The sequence below is a fragment of the Neoarius graeffei genome, chromosome 22 (genome assembly GCF_027579695.1).
Source record: "Neoarius graeffei isolate fNeoGra1 chromosome 22, fNeoGra1.pri, whole genome shotgun sequence".
NCBI classification, from domain to species: Eukaryota; Metazoa; Chordata; class Actinopteri; order Siluriformes; family Ariidae; genus Neoarius; species Neoarius graeffei.
The window spans coordinates 17,085,946-17,108,789 of NC_083590.1; the positions used below are offsets into that span (position 1 = coordinate 17,085,946).

Genomic DNA, 22,844 nt, shown 5'->3' on the forward strand with positions numbered 1-22,844 from the left:
TGGTGCCTCGATATGATGCCGCAGTCCGATACCATACAGTGGCGCCTCGATATGATACCGCAGTCTGATACCACACAGTGGCGCCTCGATATGATGCCTCACAGCGGCGCCGCAGTCCGATACCACACAGTGGCACCTCGATATGATGCCGCACAGCGGCGCCGCTGTCCGATACCACACAGTGGCACCTCGATATGATGCCGCACAGTGGCGCAGCTGTCTGATACCACACACTGGCGCCTCGATATGATGCCGCAGTCCGATACCATACAGTGGCACCTCGATATGATACCGCAGTCTGATACCACACAGTGGCGCCTCGATATGATGCCTCACAGCGGCGCCGCAGTCCGATACCACACAGTGGCACCTCGATATGATGCCGCACAGCGGCGCCGCTGTCCGATACCACACAGTGGCACCTCGATATGATGCCGCAGTCCGATACCACACAGGGGCGCCTCGATATGATACCGCAGTCTGATACCACACAGTGGCGCCTCGATATGATGCCTCACAGCGGCCCCGCAGTCCGATACCACACAGTGGCACCTCGATATGATGCCGCACAGCGGCGCCTTAGTCTGATACCACACAGTGGCACCTCGATATGATGCCGCAGTCCGATACCACACAGGGGCGCCTCGATATGATACCGCAGTCCGATACCACACATTGGCACCTCGATATGATGCCGCACAGCGGCGCCTCAGTCCGATGCCACACAGTGGCACCTCGATATGATGCCGCAGTCCGATACCACACAGTGGCACCTTGATATGATGCCGCAGTCCAATACCACACAGTGGCACCTCGATATGATGCCGCACAGCGGCGCCTTAGTCCGATACCACACAGTGGCACCTCGATATGATGCCGCACAGCGGCGCCGCTGTCCGATACCACACAGTGGCACCTCGATATGATGCCGCAGTCCGATACCACACAGGGGCGCCTCGATATGATGCCGCAGTCCGATACCACACAGTGGCACCTCGATATGATGCCGCACAGCGGCGCCTCAGTCCGATACCATACAGTGGCACCTTGATATGATGCCGCAGTCCAATACCACGCAGTGGCACCTCGATATGATGCCGCACAGCGGCGCCTCAGTCTGATACCACACAGTGGTGCCTCGATATGATGCCTCACAGCGGCGCCGCAGTCCGATACCACACAGTGGCACCTCAATATGATGCCGCAGTCCAATACCACACAATGGCACCTTGATATGATGCCGCAGTCCGATACCATGCAGTGGCATCTCGATATGATGCCGCACAGCGGCGCCTTAGTCCGATACCATGCAGTGGCATCTCGATATGATGCCGCACAGCGGCGCCTTAGTCCGATACCACTCAGTGGCACCTCGATATGATGCCGCAGTCCAATATCGCACAGTGGCACCTCGATATGATGCCGCAGTCCGATACCACGCAGTGGCACCTCGATATGATGCCGCACAGCGGCGCCACAGTCCGATACCGCACAGTGGCGCCTCGATATGATACCGCACAGCGGCGCCACAGTCCGATACCGCACAGTGGCGCCTCGATATGATGCTGCACAGCGGCGCCTCAGTCTGATACCACACAGTGGCGCCTCGATATGATGCCGCAGTCCGATACCACACAGGGGCGCCTCGATATGATACCGCAGTCCGATACCACACATTGGCACCTCGATATGATGCCGCACAGCGGCGCCTCAGTCCGATGCCACACAGTGGCACCTCGATATGATGCCGCAGTCCGATACCACGCAGTGGCACCTCGATATGATGCCGAACAGTGGAGCCTCAGGCCGATGCCACACAGTGGCACCTCGATATGATACCGCACAGCAGCGCCTCGATGCGGTAGCGCACGGCGGCACCTCGATATAATGAGTTTGGTGTTTGCCCCTCGGCCTCCTGTTGTGTTGGTGCACTGAAGTCTCGCCATGGTTTGCCTCCCTTGAGCCGACAGTCGCTGCTGTTTGGTGGAATCACAGGAAGTGATGCGGAGACGCTGTTTCTCTGTAGGAGCTGCTGCAGGGAGGGATGGAGGCGGTGCTTCGCTCACTGCTAGTGTTTCTGATGCTCTTGGGGAAAATACATCTGTCCTCATGTCCAACTGTGCTCTGTCGCCAACTGTCCATTTCGAATCTGTCTCTCTGTCCCAGTCCCCATCTGTCTTTCTATCTTCTGTCCTTTCCAGTGCCCAACTGTTGTCTGTCCCTATTTCTATATCTGTCCTCTGTTCCTCTTTCTATATCTGTCTTCATCTGTACCCATGCCCATCTGTCACTGTGTAGAATGTCATCTGTCCTAATCTGTCCCTGTTGTCATCTATCCCTGTTTCTATATCGGTCCTCATCTGTACCCATGCCCAACTGTCCGTCTGTTTCAGTGTCCACCTGTCTTCTGTCCCTGTTCGTCCCCATCTGGCGGTGTGCAGAATGCCGTCTGTGCCCGTTTCTGTATCTGTCCTCATCTGTTCCAGTGCCCATCTGTCCCTGTGGAGAATTGGTCATCTCTCTCTGTCTGTTCTTACAGTACATGCCCCCATGTCTATCTGTCCTCTCTCCATCTCTTTGCATCTGACTCTGTGTCCTCTGTCCCTGTCCCCCTGTCCTGCATTTATCTGTCTCCATCGTTGTCCATCTCTTCTCTGTCCACATCTGCCCCATGTCCATCTGTCTCCTGTCCCTTCTATAAACATATGAACAGTGGTTTGTCCCCCCCCCCCGTCCTCGTCGTCCTCTGCTGAGATCAGTGTGTTGCTGTAACACTGTGTACGTGTGTGAGATAAGAGGAAGACGAGTCTGTCTCACTGTCTGAGGTCTCGTTCAGACTTGAAACAGATGTAAACAGCTGCACGTGTGCGTTTCCCTGCAGGGTGCCGTGGTGCTGGGTGAGACCTCAGTTTGTGAGACAGCAACAGAGAACAGCAGCAGCATGTTGAGGACGGAGAGTCTCACCTGTCCACAGGTACGCTAACGTACGCACAGCACACCCAGAGTGAAATAAAATCAGTGCTGGGTTTTTCCCAAAGCCCTGGACTGTTCCATTAAGACCTGGCACAGGGGACAGTGGACCCGTGTGGACCATACCATCTGAGAGCTTTATTTAATTGATCGCTTTACTTATTTATTTCTTCAGGTGCCTGATGCTGATGTCACAAACGGCTCTGTGTCAACCCGCGGCGTCTCCATGGAGACGAACCTGAGGAAGAGTTACTCGTCTGTCCGACACGTTAACGGGGTCATAAACAGGTCCGTCAGATTTTTTTTTTTTTTTTGTCATCAGTTGAAATTTTTATATTTTAAGCTTCTGTGCAACATTTTTTAAAGATATTTAGAGACTTTTCACCTGCAAGATAAAAGCAGATGCAGCTTCCTGGTTTTGTATTTTTAGTTAACATATAACATCAACATGATTTTGGTGAATGTGTGTGTGTTCAGTCTGCGTTGCGGTTCTCCAGCCGTCTCCGAGGCGGAGCAGCAGAGGCTGAGTGCTACAGACCCGAGCTGTACAGCAGCACGAACTCGACCGCTTCTGTCCTGCAGGAGGAGACGCCTGATCCGACCCTGCACACTGCCTCACCTCAACAACAAGGTACGGGCACACGGGGTGAGAGAGACAGTGAGTGTGTGTGACAGTGAGTGTGTGTGTGTGACAGTGAGACTGTGTGTGACAGTGAGACTGTGTGTGAGAGAGACTGTGTGTGAGAGAGACTGTGTGTGAGAGAGACTGTGTGAGAGAGAGACTGTGTGTGAGAGAGAGGACAGTGCGTGCATGTGTGTGTGAGAGAATAGTGCGTGCGTGTGTGTGAGAATGAGAGACAGTGAGTGCGTGTGTGAGAGAATGAGACAGTGAGTGCGTGTGTGAGAGAATGAGACAGTGAGTGCGTGTGTGAGAGAATGAGACAGTGAGTGCGTGTGTGAGAGAATGAGACAGTGAGTGCGTGTGTGAGAGAATGAGACAGTGAGTGCGTGTGTGAGAGAATGAGACAGTGAGTGCGTGTGTGAGAGAATGAGACAGTGAGTGCGTGTGTGAGAGAATGAGACAGTGAGTGCGTGTGTGAGAGAATGAGACAGTGAGTGCGTGTGTGAGAGAATGAGACAGTGAGTGCGTGTGTGAGAGAATGAGACAGTGAGTGCGTGTGTGAGAGAATGAGACAGTGAGTGCGTGTGTGAGAGAATGAGACAGTGAGTGCGTGTGTGAGAGAATGAGACAGTGAGTGCGTGTGTGAGAGAATGAGACAGTGAGTGCGTGTGTGAGAGAATGAGACAGTGAGTGCGTGTGTGAGAGAATGAGACAGTGAGTGCGTGTGTGAGAGAATGAGACAGTGAGTGCGTGTGTGAGAGAATGAGACAGTGAGTGCGTGTGTGAGAGAATGAGACAGTGAGTGCGTGTGTGAGAGAATGAGACAGTGAGTGCGTGTGTGAGAGAATGAGACAGTGAGTGCGTGTGTGAGAGAATGAGACAGTGAGTGCGTGTGTGAGAGAATGAGACAGTGAGTGCGTGTGTGAGAGAATGAGACAGTGAGTGCGTGTGTGAGAGAATGAGACAGTGAGTGCGTGTGTGAGAGAATGAGACAGTGAGTGCGTGTGTGAGAGAATGAGACAGTGAGTGCGTGTGTGAGAGAATGAGACAGTGAGTGCGTGTGAGAGAGAATGAGAGACAGTGAGTGCGTGTGTGAGAGAATGAGAGACAGTGAGTGCGTGTGAGAGAATGAGAGACAGTGAGTGCGTGTGAGAGAGAATGAGAGACAGTGAGTGCGTGTGTGAGAGAATGAGAGACAGTGAGTGCGTGTGTGAGAGAATGAGAGACAGTGAGTGCGTGTGTGAGAGAATGAGAGACAGTGAGTGCGTGTGTGAGAGAATGAGAGACAGTGAGTGCGTGTGAGAGAATGAGAGACAGTGAGTGCGTGTGAGAGAATGAGAGACAGTGAGTGCGTGTGAGAGAATGAGAGACAGTGAGTGCGTGTGTGTGAGAGAATGAGAGACAGTGAGTGCGTGTGTGTGAGAGAATGAGAGACAGTGAGTGCGTGTGTGTGAGAGAATGAGAGACAGTGAGTGCGTGTGTGTGAGAGAATGAGAGACAGTGAGTGCGTGTGTGTGAGAGAATGAGACAGTGAGTGCGTGTGTGTGACAGAATGAGAGACAGTGAGTGCGTGTGTGTGACAGAATGAGAGACAGTGAGTGCGTGTGTGTGACAGAATGAGAGACAGTGAGTGCGTGTGTGTGACAGAATGAGAGACAGTGAGTGCGTGTGTGTGAGAGAATGAGAGACAGTGAGTGCGTGTGTGAGAGAATGAGAGACAGTGAGTGCGTGTGTGTGAGAGAATGAGAGACAGTGAGTGCGTGTGTGTGAGAGAATGAGAGACAGTGAGTGCGTGTGTGTGAGAGAATGAGAGACAGTGAGTGCGTGTGTGTGAGAGAATGAGAGACAGTGAGTGCGTGTGTGTGAGAGAATGAGAGACAGTGAGTGCGTGTGTGTGAGAGAATGAGAGACAGTGAGTGCGTGTGTGTGAGAGAATGAGAGACAGTGAGTGCGTGTGTGTGAGAGAATGAGAGACAGTGAGTGCGTGTGTGAGAGAATGAGAGACAGTGAGTGCGTGTGTGTGAGAATGAGAGACAGTGAGTGCGTGTGTGTGAGAATGAGAGACAGTGAGTGCGTGTGAGAATGAGAGACAGTGAGTGCGTGCGTGTGAGAATGAGAGACAGTGAGTGCGTGCGTGTGAGAATGAGAGACAGTGAGTGCGTGCGTGTGAGAATGAGAGAGTGCGCGTGCATGTGTGTGTGAGAATGAGAGAGTGAGTGCGTGCGTGTGTGTGTGAGAATGAGACAGTGAGTGCGTGTGTGAGAATGAGACAGTGAGTGCGTGTGAGAGAATGAGACAGTGAGTGCGTGTGTGTGAGAGAGACAGTGAGTGTGAGAGAATAGTGTGTGTGGTGCTGCTCGTCTGGCGGTGGTGTTCGTACATGTTGAATGTGTGTATAGTTGTGTGTCGAGCGCTCGTCGTGTGGTTACAAATCCAAACACGCAGCTCTCCACGCCCTCATCCACGTCCTGTCTCTCGTCTCATCACGTCACTCAGTGCAGTGGGCGGAGTTCTCTGGTGGTGTGACGTGATGTCATTTCCTGCACAGTGCCACACAAGCTGCCTTATTGACATCACTTCTCTCTTCAGAGACAAAAGCAGTGGGTAAACAGAAGTTTCCGGATGTGTTGTTCTGGTCCAGCACTGTGCCGGTCTCAGAGTGCACATGCTTTATATTCGTTTCATTTTTCTTCTTCATGCCACTTTATTCTAACACCAGTGTAAGATTTGAGACGCAGTCCAAGTCAGGTTTTAAAGATGAGTGATGAGTTTTCTTTGGCATCTGTGTTTGACCAATCGCTGCTGTAGGTGCAATTTGTGATTAAGTGATCAGTCTCATTTAATCAGTCTCATTAATAATACCTTTAATTTTGGTGCTTAATAATAAATTATCAAACAGCTAAATTATGGTATATCCCAAATTATTTGATCACTTCCAATGCAGCAATAATGGATCACTTACCGTATTACACAACTCGTATGCACCTTGGAATTCTTTGAGATTGAATGACTTCAAAGAATATGGAAGCAACACAGACACAGTTTAACAATTAATTGAATTTATTATAGCAAAGATAAAAATGAATAATAGCAGTTGAATACATTCAAATATGATATGGTCATATACTTGAGCGTGTGTGTGTGTGAGAGGCCTGTGGCCTACAACAAAAGAATTAGCTCTGGGTTGCTAGCTAAGGTGTGTTTGTGAGGCCTGTGGCCTACAACAAAAGAATTGGATCTGGGTTGCTAGCTAAGGTGCATTTGTGAGGCCTGTGGCCTAAAACAAAAGAATTAGCTCTGGGTTGCTAGCTAATGAGACAAAACAAATTAGCCGTGGTCGCTAACTCCACTAGCTTATAACATTACTCAATCCACTGAAGTCTTGATGAGGTCAAAATATGTGTAATAATGAAATTAAAGGTGTTAGGAAGGAATAGAGAGCATGCAAAAGCCTATCTATTAAACAAACAACTGAGAGAACATAGAATGTAGAACACAAAACCAGTGTGCACAGTTAAACAATTCCTGAGTTTAAATTCACACTACTTCATAAAGCTAATTCCTAAGACTCGCCTTTGTGCCCAAAAATGCCAGTCTTACTTAGTATCTTGCTCCTAGGCGAGATTACGCAGAGATGTTCCGAAACTTTCGGAGTTCACAGGAGCACGTGAGTCGCTTCCGTGAAGACGCAGAGAATTCTTGGTCCGATGCTTTGTCGTTCGTGAAGAAAAGTCTCTGATCAAACAATGTGCACAGCGCTTTTAGTTAGAAGGAATCCGGTCGCTTCTAACTTTTAATTAAACTGCTTGGGCGGCAGTCGTAACATTACTGATAACAGACAAACAAACCGGCTGTAGCTCAACCGAGAGAGAGAGAGCACGATTTAAGTAGTTCTACCGTGGCCAATGGTAAACAAAAAAAACGCTGAATTCTTTTTCTCGGAAGAAAGACGTCTTTATCTTGGGTGCTCTGACGAGCGGTCCTCCTTGTGTCCGTGTGCCGAGTTCACACGGAGCCAAAAGAGGGAGAACGGAAGTTTGCTCAGTTACTTATGGGATCATGGAGGAAGTGATGTAGTGATCCCGCCCAGCCGTGACATAGGTCACCGCGGAAGTTAGTTGATGGGAGTTGTAGTTCTTAGACGGGACAGTGGCGTTGTACTTACACTGCTCTGCACTGCTCCTAGCTCCGCCCACATGCCTCTAAAGGACCTCTCACTATTGGGAACAGATCTCTGTATAAGCAGTCTAGACTTTAGTTAGAATAACTGTGTGGGGGGGGGGGGATCCTTTTCACACGAGAGGAGTTAGATATTCCAGATGTATTCCAGATACACAGATGTTCCCACCTGATTGTATTTAACAGGTTTAACACTACAGAGCACTAACCGTGCGAGACCAGACATGACGTATAATTCACGCAGCAGCGAGTCCGTTCTTGTGAAAAGGCCAAACTGAGACATTAGCAGTTAGCAACATGGCACGAGTCAAGCTGCATCATGCCTCCATGTAGAGAATTGTCTTCCTGTTTCTGGACATTTGTTTTGTTGAAGTAGAGGCTATTTATAACATTTTTGCTTCTACAGTTATGACTTGCTCAAGCGTACAAGCATGACCCCTCGAATGGCACGCCCTTCTTATAAACAGCATTAACCAGCTTTCACTCTTTTCCACTTATCGTTTCATTAGCTCATCCGGCCGACAGGTGATGAGTTTATGCCTTCGTGTTGTCCGTCGTCCTTCCAGCGTTGTCCACATTTCACAAAAATTGCTGCTTCTTTCTCAATTCTTCACCGATTTTGAATCTTTCTGGCATGAAGGTAGCGGAACCTAGGGTGTGTAGAACTTCTACCCACTACTCTCTAATATTTGCGCTGGACTGGTTGAGAGTAGAACTGCACAAGGTGGCACACTTTAGATCGTTCCTTCTGGACTAGACCGGGCTGGAGTGAGCTACGCCATCACTGACAGTCTCATTTAAAGCTCAGCTTCTGTTAGTTTGTTTTGTGTGTGTTTGTGTTTTCCACAGCAATGATCATTTGTGTTCCTCACTTCTGCCGTCATGTTTTCATGCCTGGTATTTATTTATTTTTGCTTTGATTATCCTGTGTAAATAAAATGTTTCCGTGCTTGCATCTGTCTCTGTGTCTCAACCCTCATAAAACTTAAGTGGAAATGTCAGGATCTGGTTAGAGAGAGCCAGAGCGAGAGAGACAGAGAGAGGGTAAGCGAGAGAGTGAGACAGACACACAGAGAGAGGGCGAGCGAGCTAGAGACAGAGTGAGACAGACACAAAGAGAGGGCAAGCTAGAGACACAGAGAGAGTGAGACAGACACACACAGAGCGTGAGCAAGCTAGAGCCACAGAGTGAGACAGACGCAGAGGGAGGGCAAGCGAGCTAGAGACAGAGTGAGACAGGGAGGGCGAGCGAGCTAGAGACGCAGAGCGTGAGACCGACACAGAGGGCGAGTGAGCTAGAGACAGAGTGAGACAGAGACACAGAGGGCGAGTGAGCTAGAGACAGAGTGAGACAGAGACACAGAGGGCGAGTGAGCTAGAGACAGAGTGAGACAGACACAGAGGGCGAGTGAGCTAGAGACAGAGTGAGACAGAGACACAGAGGGCGAGTGAGCTAGAGACAGAGTGAGACAGACACAGAGGGCGAGTGAGCTAGAGACAGAGTGAGACAGACACAGAGGGCGAGTGAGCTAGAGACAGAGTGAGACAGACACAGAGGGCGAGTGAGCTAGAGACAGAGTGAGACAGACACAGAGGGCGAGTGAGCTAGAGACAGAGTGAGACACAGAGGGCGGGCGAGCTAGAGACAGACACAGAGGGCGAGCGAGCTAGAGACAGAGACACAGAGGGCGAGCGAGCTAGAGACAGAGACACAGAGGGCGAGCGAGCTAGAGACAGAGACACAGAGGGCGAGCGAGCTAGAGACAGAGACACAGAGGGCGAGCGAACTAGAGACAGAGTGAAACGGAGGGTGAGCGAGCTAGAGACACGGAGTGAGACGGAGGGCGAGCGAGCTAGAGACACAGGGAGGGCGAGCGAGCTAGAGACACGGAGGGCGGGCGAGCGAGCTAGAGACACGGAGGGCGAGCGAGCTAGAGACACAGGGAGGGCGAGCGAGCTAGAGACACAGGGAGGGCGAGCGAGCTAGAGGCACAGGGAGGGCGAGCGAGCTAGAGGCGCAGGGAGGGCGAGCGAGCTAGAGGCGCAGGGAGGGCGAGCCAGAAAGAGAGGTATCTGTCCGTGTTTGCTTGTTGTCTTGAGTTCACTGCTCGTTGTTTTACATCGAGGCAGTACGAGTGCTGTCAGAATATTGCTACATCGTTTACGTCACCACCAGCAATGTTGCAACTGTCACAGCACGTAAATCCGATGGTTCTGATTCCTGCCGGAGCCGTAACAAAAGATTTGTGTGAATCGTAGGTCGACTGGCTGGGGGTCAAGGAACATTTCGACTTGCCCATTTTACTCCCATTCACACACAGCACCGTTACTGCAGTCACAGAACATTTATGGTTTTCACTGGGAATGGGAATGGGGGGTGTTTTGTGTAATAAATGAGTTTGGGTCCAGGTCCAGTAGAAACATGGTGTAATATCCTCTGCATTAGAACAACATGGATGTGGCAAAGTTTCAGCCAATCAGAGCTCACGCTGTCATATCTGGGAAAGTGTGGGGGGGAGATTACTGAATAACCCAGTTTGAATAGGCTCAAGTGGATGAAACATAGTTGCCAGTAGCAACCTGTTGGAGCTCACTCGTCCTGCTCATGAGTCTGTGAAGCAACACGTGAGCCAGATTGATCCACACACACACGTGAGCGAGAACGTCATCACTCAGGAAATTAAAGACGGTATCAGATGCAGATGAAATGGAAGTGTAGAAGAGGTGTAATAAGACTAACCTGATTAACCTTTCACTGTTGATGACATGATCACAGGGTTTAATAGAGCTGCTTTGTTTCAAACACGTCCATATAGTCACTACAGTGGAGGACGGTAGTGCTGGTGCTTTTTTCACTCGTATATAATTTAAAAGTTTATATGCAACTTTTGCCATTTGAATCTGAACTGCGTTTCGTCTGAATAACCCTTTTGTTCAAACCAAAGACTCATTTAAACTTGCAGCTCTGCAGTCTGGACTTTGATTAAACCACGTGTGCTCAGTTTCTCCTCCAAACATATTTTTGTGGGAAAGTAATAGTGGATTAAACAATCCACTTCATTCACGCCGGTTACACGTGCGACGGAGTCTGTAACGCTCTTACCGCTGATGCATTACAGAAGCGTTACCAATATGGACGAGAATATATATTGGCCCATTTGGAGCTCAAAACTAGGTGTCTCTCTCTCTCTCTGTGTGTGTGTGTAGTCACATGACATGAATGTTGCTGATTGGCTGCAGGAAGCTACAGCACTGGACTCTTTACAGTTCACCGAGTCTCACTTCATATCATTGTGTTTATTTATTTATTTTTAAATTTTTTTTTAAACAGCAGCTCGTGATGCTGTTACACTCGGTTTAAAAAAAAAAAGAAAACCACACACACCTTTAAAATGTTAACTGCAAATGAGAGGATAGGGTTTTTTATGTCTCCGCCACCGTAAGGTGCAGGAGGCATTATGTTTTCGGGTTGTCCGTGTGTCCATCCGTGCGTGCGTCCGTCCCGAAACCTTGTGAGCGCGAAAGCTCAAAGGCTAATGAAAGGAATTTCACCAAACTTTCACCATTTGTGCGCTTTGGGACAAACATGAACTGATTAGATTTTGAGGTCAAAAGGTCTAAGGTCAAGGTCACTGTGAGGTCAAATGTCTGCCCGAAAACCTTGTGAATACTATCTCCAAGGCTAATACAAGTAATTTCACCAGGTCAAGATTACTGTGAGGTCAAGTGTCCATCCCCAAATCACAACTTAATAAGGCATGTAGTCTACCGGGCGGAGGCATCCCCATCGACGCCGTTGGCGCAGAGTTCTATCTAGTTCCTCCCAGCTTTGAAAGACAGGCTTTATGAGCTGCCCTGTATACAGCTATTTATACATTGTGTTTTAAAATTTAAGGACTCATGTAGGAGCACACTGTGTGAGATATATATATATATATATATATATATATATATATATATATATATATATATATATACATACGTTGAGGTTAATATGTGTTGTCAAGTTGTTGATGTGTTTCATCTAAAAGCCCAAGAGAGGGAGAACACTTGGTATTTGTGTGAGAGAGAGAGATGATGTGGCTCTGTGGAATGTTCTGAGCATGCAAGGATTAATCCAAAGACAAAACAAGCATTGGAAAAATATTCAAATGATGACCGATCTAAAAGTCCTAATCACTGTGTGTGTGTGTGTGTGTGTGTGTGTGTAGGCACAGACGGGCCGATGGTGTGGCTGTGATGTCAGCAGTCAGTGTGTGATGTGCTGTGTTCGTCCTGCAGCTCCGTCACACACTCCGGTTCAGCGCCCCCTGCTGGACAGACTGGCTCAGCTCGACCCCTGTGTCCACCCTGTCCTCTCCTTCACCGACGGTCAGCATCGCTCTGTTTACCTCCTCCTCCTCCTTTATTCACTGCTTTACCTCTTTATTCACCTGTATCCCTGTTTACCTCTCTATTCACCTGTATCCCTGTTTACCTCTCTATTTACTGCTTTCTGTTTACCTCTCTATTTACTGCTTTATCTCTGTTTACCTCTCTACCGCTTTATTCAGTTTTACCTCTTTATTTACCGCCTTATTCACTGTTTTACCTCCTTACTCACTTTTATCTGTTTACCTCTCTATTCACTGTTGTACTGCTTCACCTTTCTGTTTACCGCTCTATTTACTGTTTTACCTCTATTCACCTTTATCTCTGTTTCCCTCTCTATTTACCTCTTTATTCACTTCTTTACCTCTGTCTGTTTAAATGGTATGGAAAAGTGGGAAGTGAGGTGTAACACTTTGGAATACTGAGAAATGATTAGTGACGGGGTAGTGTATGATCTATTAATGTAATACACGCACACTTCATACGCACTGATGTGTACACACATACTAATCTTTTTTTTTATCTTAAACATATCTTCCTTTGCATTTTGTTGTGGATTCTGTATTAACTACTTAATCAAGATCTTAAACGTTCACAGAATTTGTAGCACATTTTTATGATCCAGTGTCATTGTCAGGAATAAAGCTGGTAAATTGATGACAGCCCCATCGGGCTCGATAACTGAGCTGTTAAACTCCATCCCCAGTGCTGTAACCATTAAGGGACTGGACAAAACCAGCATTCCGAACATGACACCTTTCTAAATATCATCACTCCATACACACACTGTAGTACATACACTAATACAAACATACAGGAATGTGCACACACTAAACACACACACACACTGTAGTACATACACTAATACAAACATACAGGAATGTGCACACACTAAACACACACACACACACACACACACACACACACACTGTAGTACATACACTAATACAAACATACAGGAATGTGCACACACTAAACACACACACACACACACACACACACACACACACTAGTACATACACTAATACAAACATACAGGAATGTGCACACACTAAACACACACACACACACACTGTAGTACATACACTAATACAAACATACAGGAATGTGCACACACTAAACACACACACACACACACACACACACTGTAGTACATACACTAATACAAACATACAGGAATGTGCACACACTAAACACACACACACACTGTAGTACATACACTAATACAAACATACAGGAATGTGCACACACTAAACACACACACACACTGTAGTACATACACTAATACAAACATACAGGAATGTGCACACACTAAACACACACACACACACACACACACACACACACTGTAGTACATACACTAATACAAACATACAGGAATGTGCACACACTAAACACACACACACACACACACACACACACACACTGTAGTACATACACTAATACAAACATACAGGAATGTGCACACACTAAACACACACACACACACACACACACACACACAGTGTAGTACATACACTAATACAAACATACAGGAATGTGCACACACTAAACACACACACACACACACTGTAGTACATACACTAATACAAACATACAGGAATGTGCACACACTAAACACACACACACACACACTGTAGTACATACACTAATACAAACATACAGGAATGTGCACACACTAAACACACACACACACACACACACACACACACACACACACACACTGTAGTACATACACTAATACAAACATACAGGAATGTGCACACACTAAACACACACACACACACACACACACTGTAGTACATACACTAATACAAACATACAGGAATGTGCACACACTAAACACACACACACACACTGTAGTACATACACTAATACAAACATACAGGAATGTGCACACACTAAACACACACACACACACACACACACACACTGTAGTACATACACTAATACAAACATACAGGAATGTGCACACACTAAACACACACACACACACTGTAGTACATACACTAATAGAAGCATACAGGAATGTGCACACACTAAACACACACACACACACACACACACACACACACACACACTGTAGTACATACACTAATACAAACATACAGGAATGTGCACACACTAAACACACACACACACTGTAGTACATACACTAATACAAACATACAGGAATGTGCACACACTAAACACACACACACACTGTAGTACATACACTAATACAAACATACAGGAATGTGCACACACTAAACACACAAACATAGAGGAATGTGCACACACTAAACACACAAACATACAGGAATGTGCACACACTAAACACACAAACATACAGGAATGTGCACACACTAAACACACAAACATACAGGAATGTGCACACACTAAACACACACACACTGTAGTACATACACTAATACAAACATACAGGAATGTGCACACACTAAACACACACACACTGTAGTACATACACTAAAGTACATACACTAATACAAACATACAGGAATGTGCACACACTAAACACACACACACTGTAGTACATACACTAATACAAACATACAGGAATGTGCACACACTAACACACACACACTAGTACATACACTAATACAAACATACAGGAATGTGCACACACTAAACACACACACACACACACACACTGTAGTACATACACTAATACAAACATACAGGAATGTGCACACACTAAACACACACACACACACACACACACACTGTAGTACATACACTAATACAAACATACAGGAATGTGCACACACTAAACACACACACACACACTGTAGTACATACACGAATACAAACATACAGGAATGTGCACACACTAAACACACACACACACACTGTAGTACATACACGAATACAAACATACAGGAATGTGCACACACTAAACACACACACACACACTGTAGTACACACACTAATACAAACATACAGGAATGTGCACACACTACACACACACACACACACACACTGTAGTACATACACTAATACAAACATACAGGAATGTGCACACACTAAACACACACACACACACACACACACACTGTAGTACATACACTAATACAAACATACAGGAATGTGCACACACTAAACACACACACACACACTGTAGTACATACACGAATACAAACATACAGGAATGTGCACACACTAAACACACACACACACACTGTAGTACATACACGAATACAAACATACAGGAATGTGCACACACTAAACACACACACACACACTGTAGTACATACACTAATACAAACATACAGGAATGTGCACACACTAAACACACACACACACACACACTGTAGTACATACACTAATACAAACATACAGGAATGTGCACACACTAAACACACACACACACACACACACACACTGTAGTACATACACTAATACAAACATACAGGAATGTGCACACACTAAACACACACACACACACACACACTGTAGTACATACACTAATACAAACATACAGGAATGTGCACACACTAAACACACACACACACACACACACACACACACACACACACACACACTGTAGTACATACACTAATACAAACATACAGGAATGTGCACACACTAAACACACACACACACACACTGTAGTACATACACTAATACAAACATACAGGAATGTGCACACACACACACACACACACACACACACACTGTAGTACATACACTAATACAAACATACAGGAATGTGCACACACTAAACACACACACACACACACACACACACACACTGTAGTACATACACTAATACAAACATACAGGAATGTGCACACACTAAACACACACACACACACACACACACACACACACTGTAGTACATACACTAATACAAACATACAGGAATGTGCACACACTAAACACACAAACATAGAGGAATGTGCACACACTAAACACACAAACATACAGGAATGTGCACACACTAAACACACAAACATACAGGAATGTGCACACACTAAACACACAAACATACAGGAATGTGCACACACTAAACACACACACACACACTGTAGTACATACACTAATACAAACATACAGGAATGTGCACACACTAAACACACACACACACACTGTAGTACATACACTAATACAAACATACAGGAATGTGCACACACTAAACACACAAACATACAGGAATGTGCACACACTAAACACACACACACTGTAGTACATACACTAATACAAACATACAGGAATGTGCACACACTAAACACACACACTGTAGTACATACACTAATACAAACATACAGGAATGTGCACACACTAACACACACACACTAGTACATACACTAATACAAACATACAGGAATGTGCACACACTAAACACACACACACACACACACACTGTAGTACATACACTAATACAAACATACAGGAATGTGCACACACTAAACACACACACACACACACACACTGTAGTACATACACTAATACAAACATACAGGAATGTGCACACACTAAACACAGACACACACACACTGTAGTACATACACCAATACTAACATACAGGAATGTGCACACACACACACACACACACACTGTAGTACATACACTAATACAAACATACAGGAATGTGCACACACTAAACACACACACACACACACACACACACACTGTAGTACATACACTAATACAAACATACAGGAATGTGCACACACTAAACACACACACACACACACACTGTAGTACATACACGAATACAAACATACAGGAATGTGCACACACTAAACACACACACACACACTGTAGTACATACACGAATACAAACATACAGGAATGTGCACACACTAAAAACACACACACACACACTGTAGTACATACACGAATACAAACATACAGGAATGTGCACACACTAAACACACACACACTGTAGTACATACACTAATACAAACATACAGGAATGTGCACACACTAAACACACACACACTGTAGTACATACACTAATACAAACATACAGGAATGTGCACACACTACACACACACACTGTAGTACATACACTAATACAAACATACAGGAATGTGCACACACTAAACACACACACACACTGTAGTACATACACTAATACAAACATACAGGAATGTGCACACACTAAACACACACACACACACACACACACACACACACTGTAGTACATACACTAATACAAACATACAGGAATGTGCACACACTAAACACACACACACACACACACACACACACACTGTAGTACATACACTAATACAAACATACAGGAATGTGCACACACTAAACACACACACACACACACACACACACACACACACACACACACACACTAGTACATACACTAATACAAACATACAGGAATGTGCACACACTAAACACACACACACACACACTGTAGTACATACACTAATACAAACATACAGGAATGTGCACACACTAAACACACACACACTGTAGTACATACACCAATACTAACATACAGGAATGTGCGCACACACACACACACTGTAGTACATACACTAATACAAACATACAGGAATGTGCACACACTAAACACACACACACTGTAGTACATACACCAATACAAACATACAGGAATGTGCACACACTAACACACACACACTGTAGTACATACACCAATACTAACATACAGGAATGTACACACACACACTGTAGTACATACACCAATACTAACATACAGGAATGTACACACACACACACACACACACACTGTAGTACATACACCAATACTAACATACAGGAATGTACACACACTAACCACACACACACACTGTAGTACATACACCAATACTAACATACAGGAATGTGCGCGCACGCACACACACACACACACACACACTGTAGTACATACACCAATACTAACATACAGGAATGTACACACACACACACACTGTAGTACATACACCAATACTAACATACAGGAATGTACACACACTAACCACACACACACACTGTAGTACATACACCAATACTAACATACAGGAATGTGCACACACACACACACACACACTGTAGTACATACACCAATACTAACATACAGGAATGTGCACACACTGTAGTACATACACCAATACTAACATACAGGAATGTGCACACACTAAACACACACACACTAGTACATACACCAATACTAACATACAGGAATGTGCACACACTAACACACACTGTAGTACATACACCAATACAAACATACAGGAATGTGCACACACTACACACACACACACACACACACTGTAGTACATACACCAATACAAACATACAGGAATGTGCACACACTAACACACACACTGTAGTACATACACCAATACAAACATACAGGAATGTGCACACACTGTAGTACATACACCAATACAAACATACAGGAATGTGCACACACTGTAGTACATACACCAATACAAGCATACAGGAATGTGCACACACTAACACACACACACTGTAGTACATACACCAATACTAACATACAGGAATGTGCACACACTAACACACACACACACTGTAGTACATACACCAATACAAACATACAGGAATGTGCACACACTACACACACACACACTGTAGTACATACACCAATACTAACATACAGGAATGTGCACACACACACACACACACACACACACACACAGTGTAGTACATAGACTAATACAAACATACAGGAATGTGCACACACTAAACACACACACACACACACACACACACACACTGTAGTACATACACTAATACAAACATACAGGAATGTGCACACACTAAACACACACACACACACACACTGTAGTACATACACTAATACAAACATACAGGAATGTGCACACACTAAACACACACACACACACACACACACACACTGTAGTACATACACTAATACAAACATACAGGAATGTGCACACACTAAACACACACACACACACTGTAGTACATACACTAATACAAACATACAGGAATGTGCACACACTAAACACACACACACTGTAGTACATACACCAATACTAACATACAGGAATATGCGCACACTAACCACACACACACACACTGTAGTACATACACCAATACTAACATACAGGAATGTACACACACACACTGTAGTACATACACCAATACAAACATACAGGAATGTGCACACACTAACACACACACACTGTAGTACATACACCAATACTAACATACAGGAATGTGCACACACACACACTGTAGTACATACACCAATACTAACATACAGGAATGTGCGCGCACACACACACACACACACACACACACACACTGTAGTACATACACCAATACTAACATACAGGAATGTACACACACACACACACTGTAGTACATACACCAATACTAACATACAGGAATGTACACACACTAACCACACACACACACTGTAGTACATACACCAATACTAACATACAGGAATGTGCGCGCACACACACACACACACACACACACACACACACACACACTGTAGTACATACACCAATACTAACATACAGGAATGTGCACACACTGTAGTACATACACCAATACTAACATAGAGGAATGTGCACACACTAAACACACACACACTAGTACATACACCAATACTAACATACAGGAATGTGCACACACTAACACACACTGTAGTACATACACCAATACAAACATACAGGAATGTGCACACACTACACACACACACACACACACACTACACACACACACACACACACACACGCACACACACACACACACACTGTAGTACATACACCAATACAAACATACAGGAATGTGCACACACTAACACACACACACTGTAGTACATACACCAATACAAACATACAGGAATGTGCACACACTGTAGTACATACACCAATACAAACATACAGGAATGTGCACACACTGTAGTACATACACCAATACAAGCATACAGGAATGTGCACACACTAACACACACACACTGTAGTACATACACCAATACAAACATACAGGAATGTGCACACACTGTAGTACATACACCAATACTAACATACAGGAATGTGCACACACTAACACACACACACACACACTGTAGTACATACACCAATACTAACATACAGGAATGTGCACACACTAACACACACACACACTGTAGTACATACACCAATACTAACATACAGGAATGTGCACACACTACACACACACACACTGTAGTACATACACCAATACTAACATACAGGAATGTGCACACACACACACACACACACACAGTGTAGTACATACACTAATACAAACATACAGGAATGTGCACACACTAAACACACACACACACACTGTAGTACATACACTAATACAAACATACAGGAATGTGCACACACTAAACACACACACACACACACACACTGTAGTACATACACTAATACAAACATACAGGAATGTGCACACACTAAACACACACACACACACACACACTGTAGTACATACACTAATACAAACATACAGGAATGTGCACACACTAAACACACACACACACACACACACACACACACACACACACACTGTAGTACATACACCAATACAAACATACAGGAATGTGCACACACTACACACACACACACACACACACACACACACACACACACACACTGTAGTACATACACCAATACAAACATACAGGAATGTGCACACACTAACACACACACACTGTAGTACATACACCAATACAAACATACAGGAATGTGCACACACTGTAGTACATACACCAATACAAACATACAGGAATGTGCACACACTGTAGTACATACACCAATACAAGCATACAGGAATGTGCACACACTAACACACACACACTGTAGTACATACACCAATACAAACATACAGGAATGTGCACACACTGTAGTACATACACCAATACTAACATACAGGAATGTGCACACACTAACACACACACACACACACTGTAGTACATACACCAATACTAACATACAGGAATGTGCACACACTAACACACACACACACTGTAGTACATACACCAATACTAACATACAGGAATGTGCACACACTACACACACACACACTGTAGTACATACACCAATACTAACATACAGGAATGTGCACACACACACACACACACACACACACAGTGTAGTACATACACTAATACAAACATACAGGAATGTGCACACACTAAACACACACACACACACTGTAGTACATACACTAATACAAACATACAGGAATGTGCACACACTAAACACACACACACACACACACACTGTAGTACATACACTAATACAAACATACAGGAATGTGCACACACTAAACACACACACACACACACACACTGTAGTACATACACTAATACAAACATACAGGAATGTGCACACACTAAACACACACACACACACACACACACACACACACTGTAGTACATACACTAATACAAACATACAGGAATGTGCACACACTAAACACACACACACTGTAGTACATACACCAATACTAACATACAGGAATGTGCGCACACTAACACACACACACTGTAGTACATACACCAATACAAACATACAGGAATGTGCACACACTAACACACACACACACACACACACACACTGTAGTACATACACCAATACTAACATACAGGAATGTGCACACACTAACACACACACACACACACACACTGTAGTACATACACCAATACTAACATACAGGAATGTGCACACACTGTAGTACATACACCAATACTAACATACAGGAATGTGCACACACTAACACACACACACACTGTAGTACATACACCAATACAAACATACAGGAATGTGCACACACACAGTGTAGTACATACACTAATACAAACATACAGGAATGTGCACACACTAAACACACACACACTGTAGTACATACACTAATAGAAACATACAGGAATGTGCACACACACACACACACACACACACACACACACACACACACACACACACAATGTAGTACATACACTAATACAAACATACAGGAATGTGCACACACTAAACACACACACACACACACACTGTAGTACATACACTAATACAAACATACAGGAATGTGCACACACTAAACACACACACACACACACACTGTAGTACATACACTAATACTAACATACAGGAATGTGCACACACTGTAGTACATACACTAATACAAACATACAGGAATGTGCACACACACATACTGTAGTACATACACCAATACTAACATACAGGAATGTGCACACACACACACACACACTGTAGTACATACACCAATACAAACATACAGGAATGTGCACACACATACTGTAGTACATACACCAATACTAACATACAGGAATGTGCACACACACACACACACACACACACACTGTAGTACATACACCAATACAAACATACAGGAATGTGCACACACTAAACACACACACTGTAGTACATACACCAATACAAACATACAGGAATGTGCACACACTAAACACACACACACTGTAGTACATACACCAATACTAACATACAGGAATGTGCACACACTAACACACACACACTGTAGTACATACACCAATACTAACATACAGGAATGTGCACACACTAACACACACACACTGTAGTACATACACCAATACAAACATACAGGAATGTGCACACACTAACACACACACACACACACACACTGTAGTACATACACCAATACTAACATACAGGAATGTACACACACACTGTAGTACATACACCAATACAAACATACAGGAATGTGCACA

General features: G+C 44.8%; 1 protein-coding gene across 6 annotated transcripts in view; it reads left to right on the forward strand.

The window, feature by feature from the left end:
* kansl1b (KAT8 regulatory NSL complex subunit 1b) overlaps positions 1-22,844 on the forward strand; it is a 151,529-nt gene that overhangs the window by 112,718 nt on the left and 15,967 nt on the right. For 5 of the 6 annotated variants that reach the window (XM_060904457.1, XM_060904458.1, XM_060904460.1 and 2 more), the window contains 4 exons: positions 2,882-2,974; positions 3,146-3,258; positions 3,448-3,601; positions 11,983-12,142. In XM_060904457.1, the coding sequence (XP_060760440.1) occupies positions 2,882-2,974; positions 3,146-3,258; positions 3,448-3,601; positions 11,983-12,142 (520 nt within the window). The remainder of the gene's footprint in view (positions 1-2,881; positions 2,975-3,145; positions 3,259-3,447; positions 3,602-11,982; positions 12,143-22,844) is intronic. The other variant, XM_060904461.1, reaches the window with a different exon arrangement.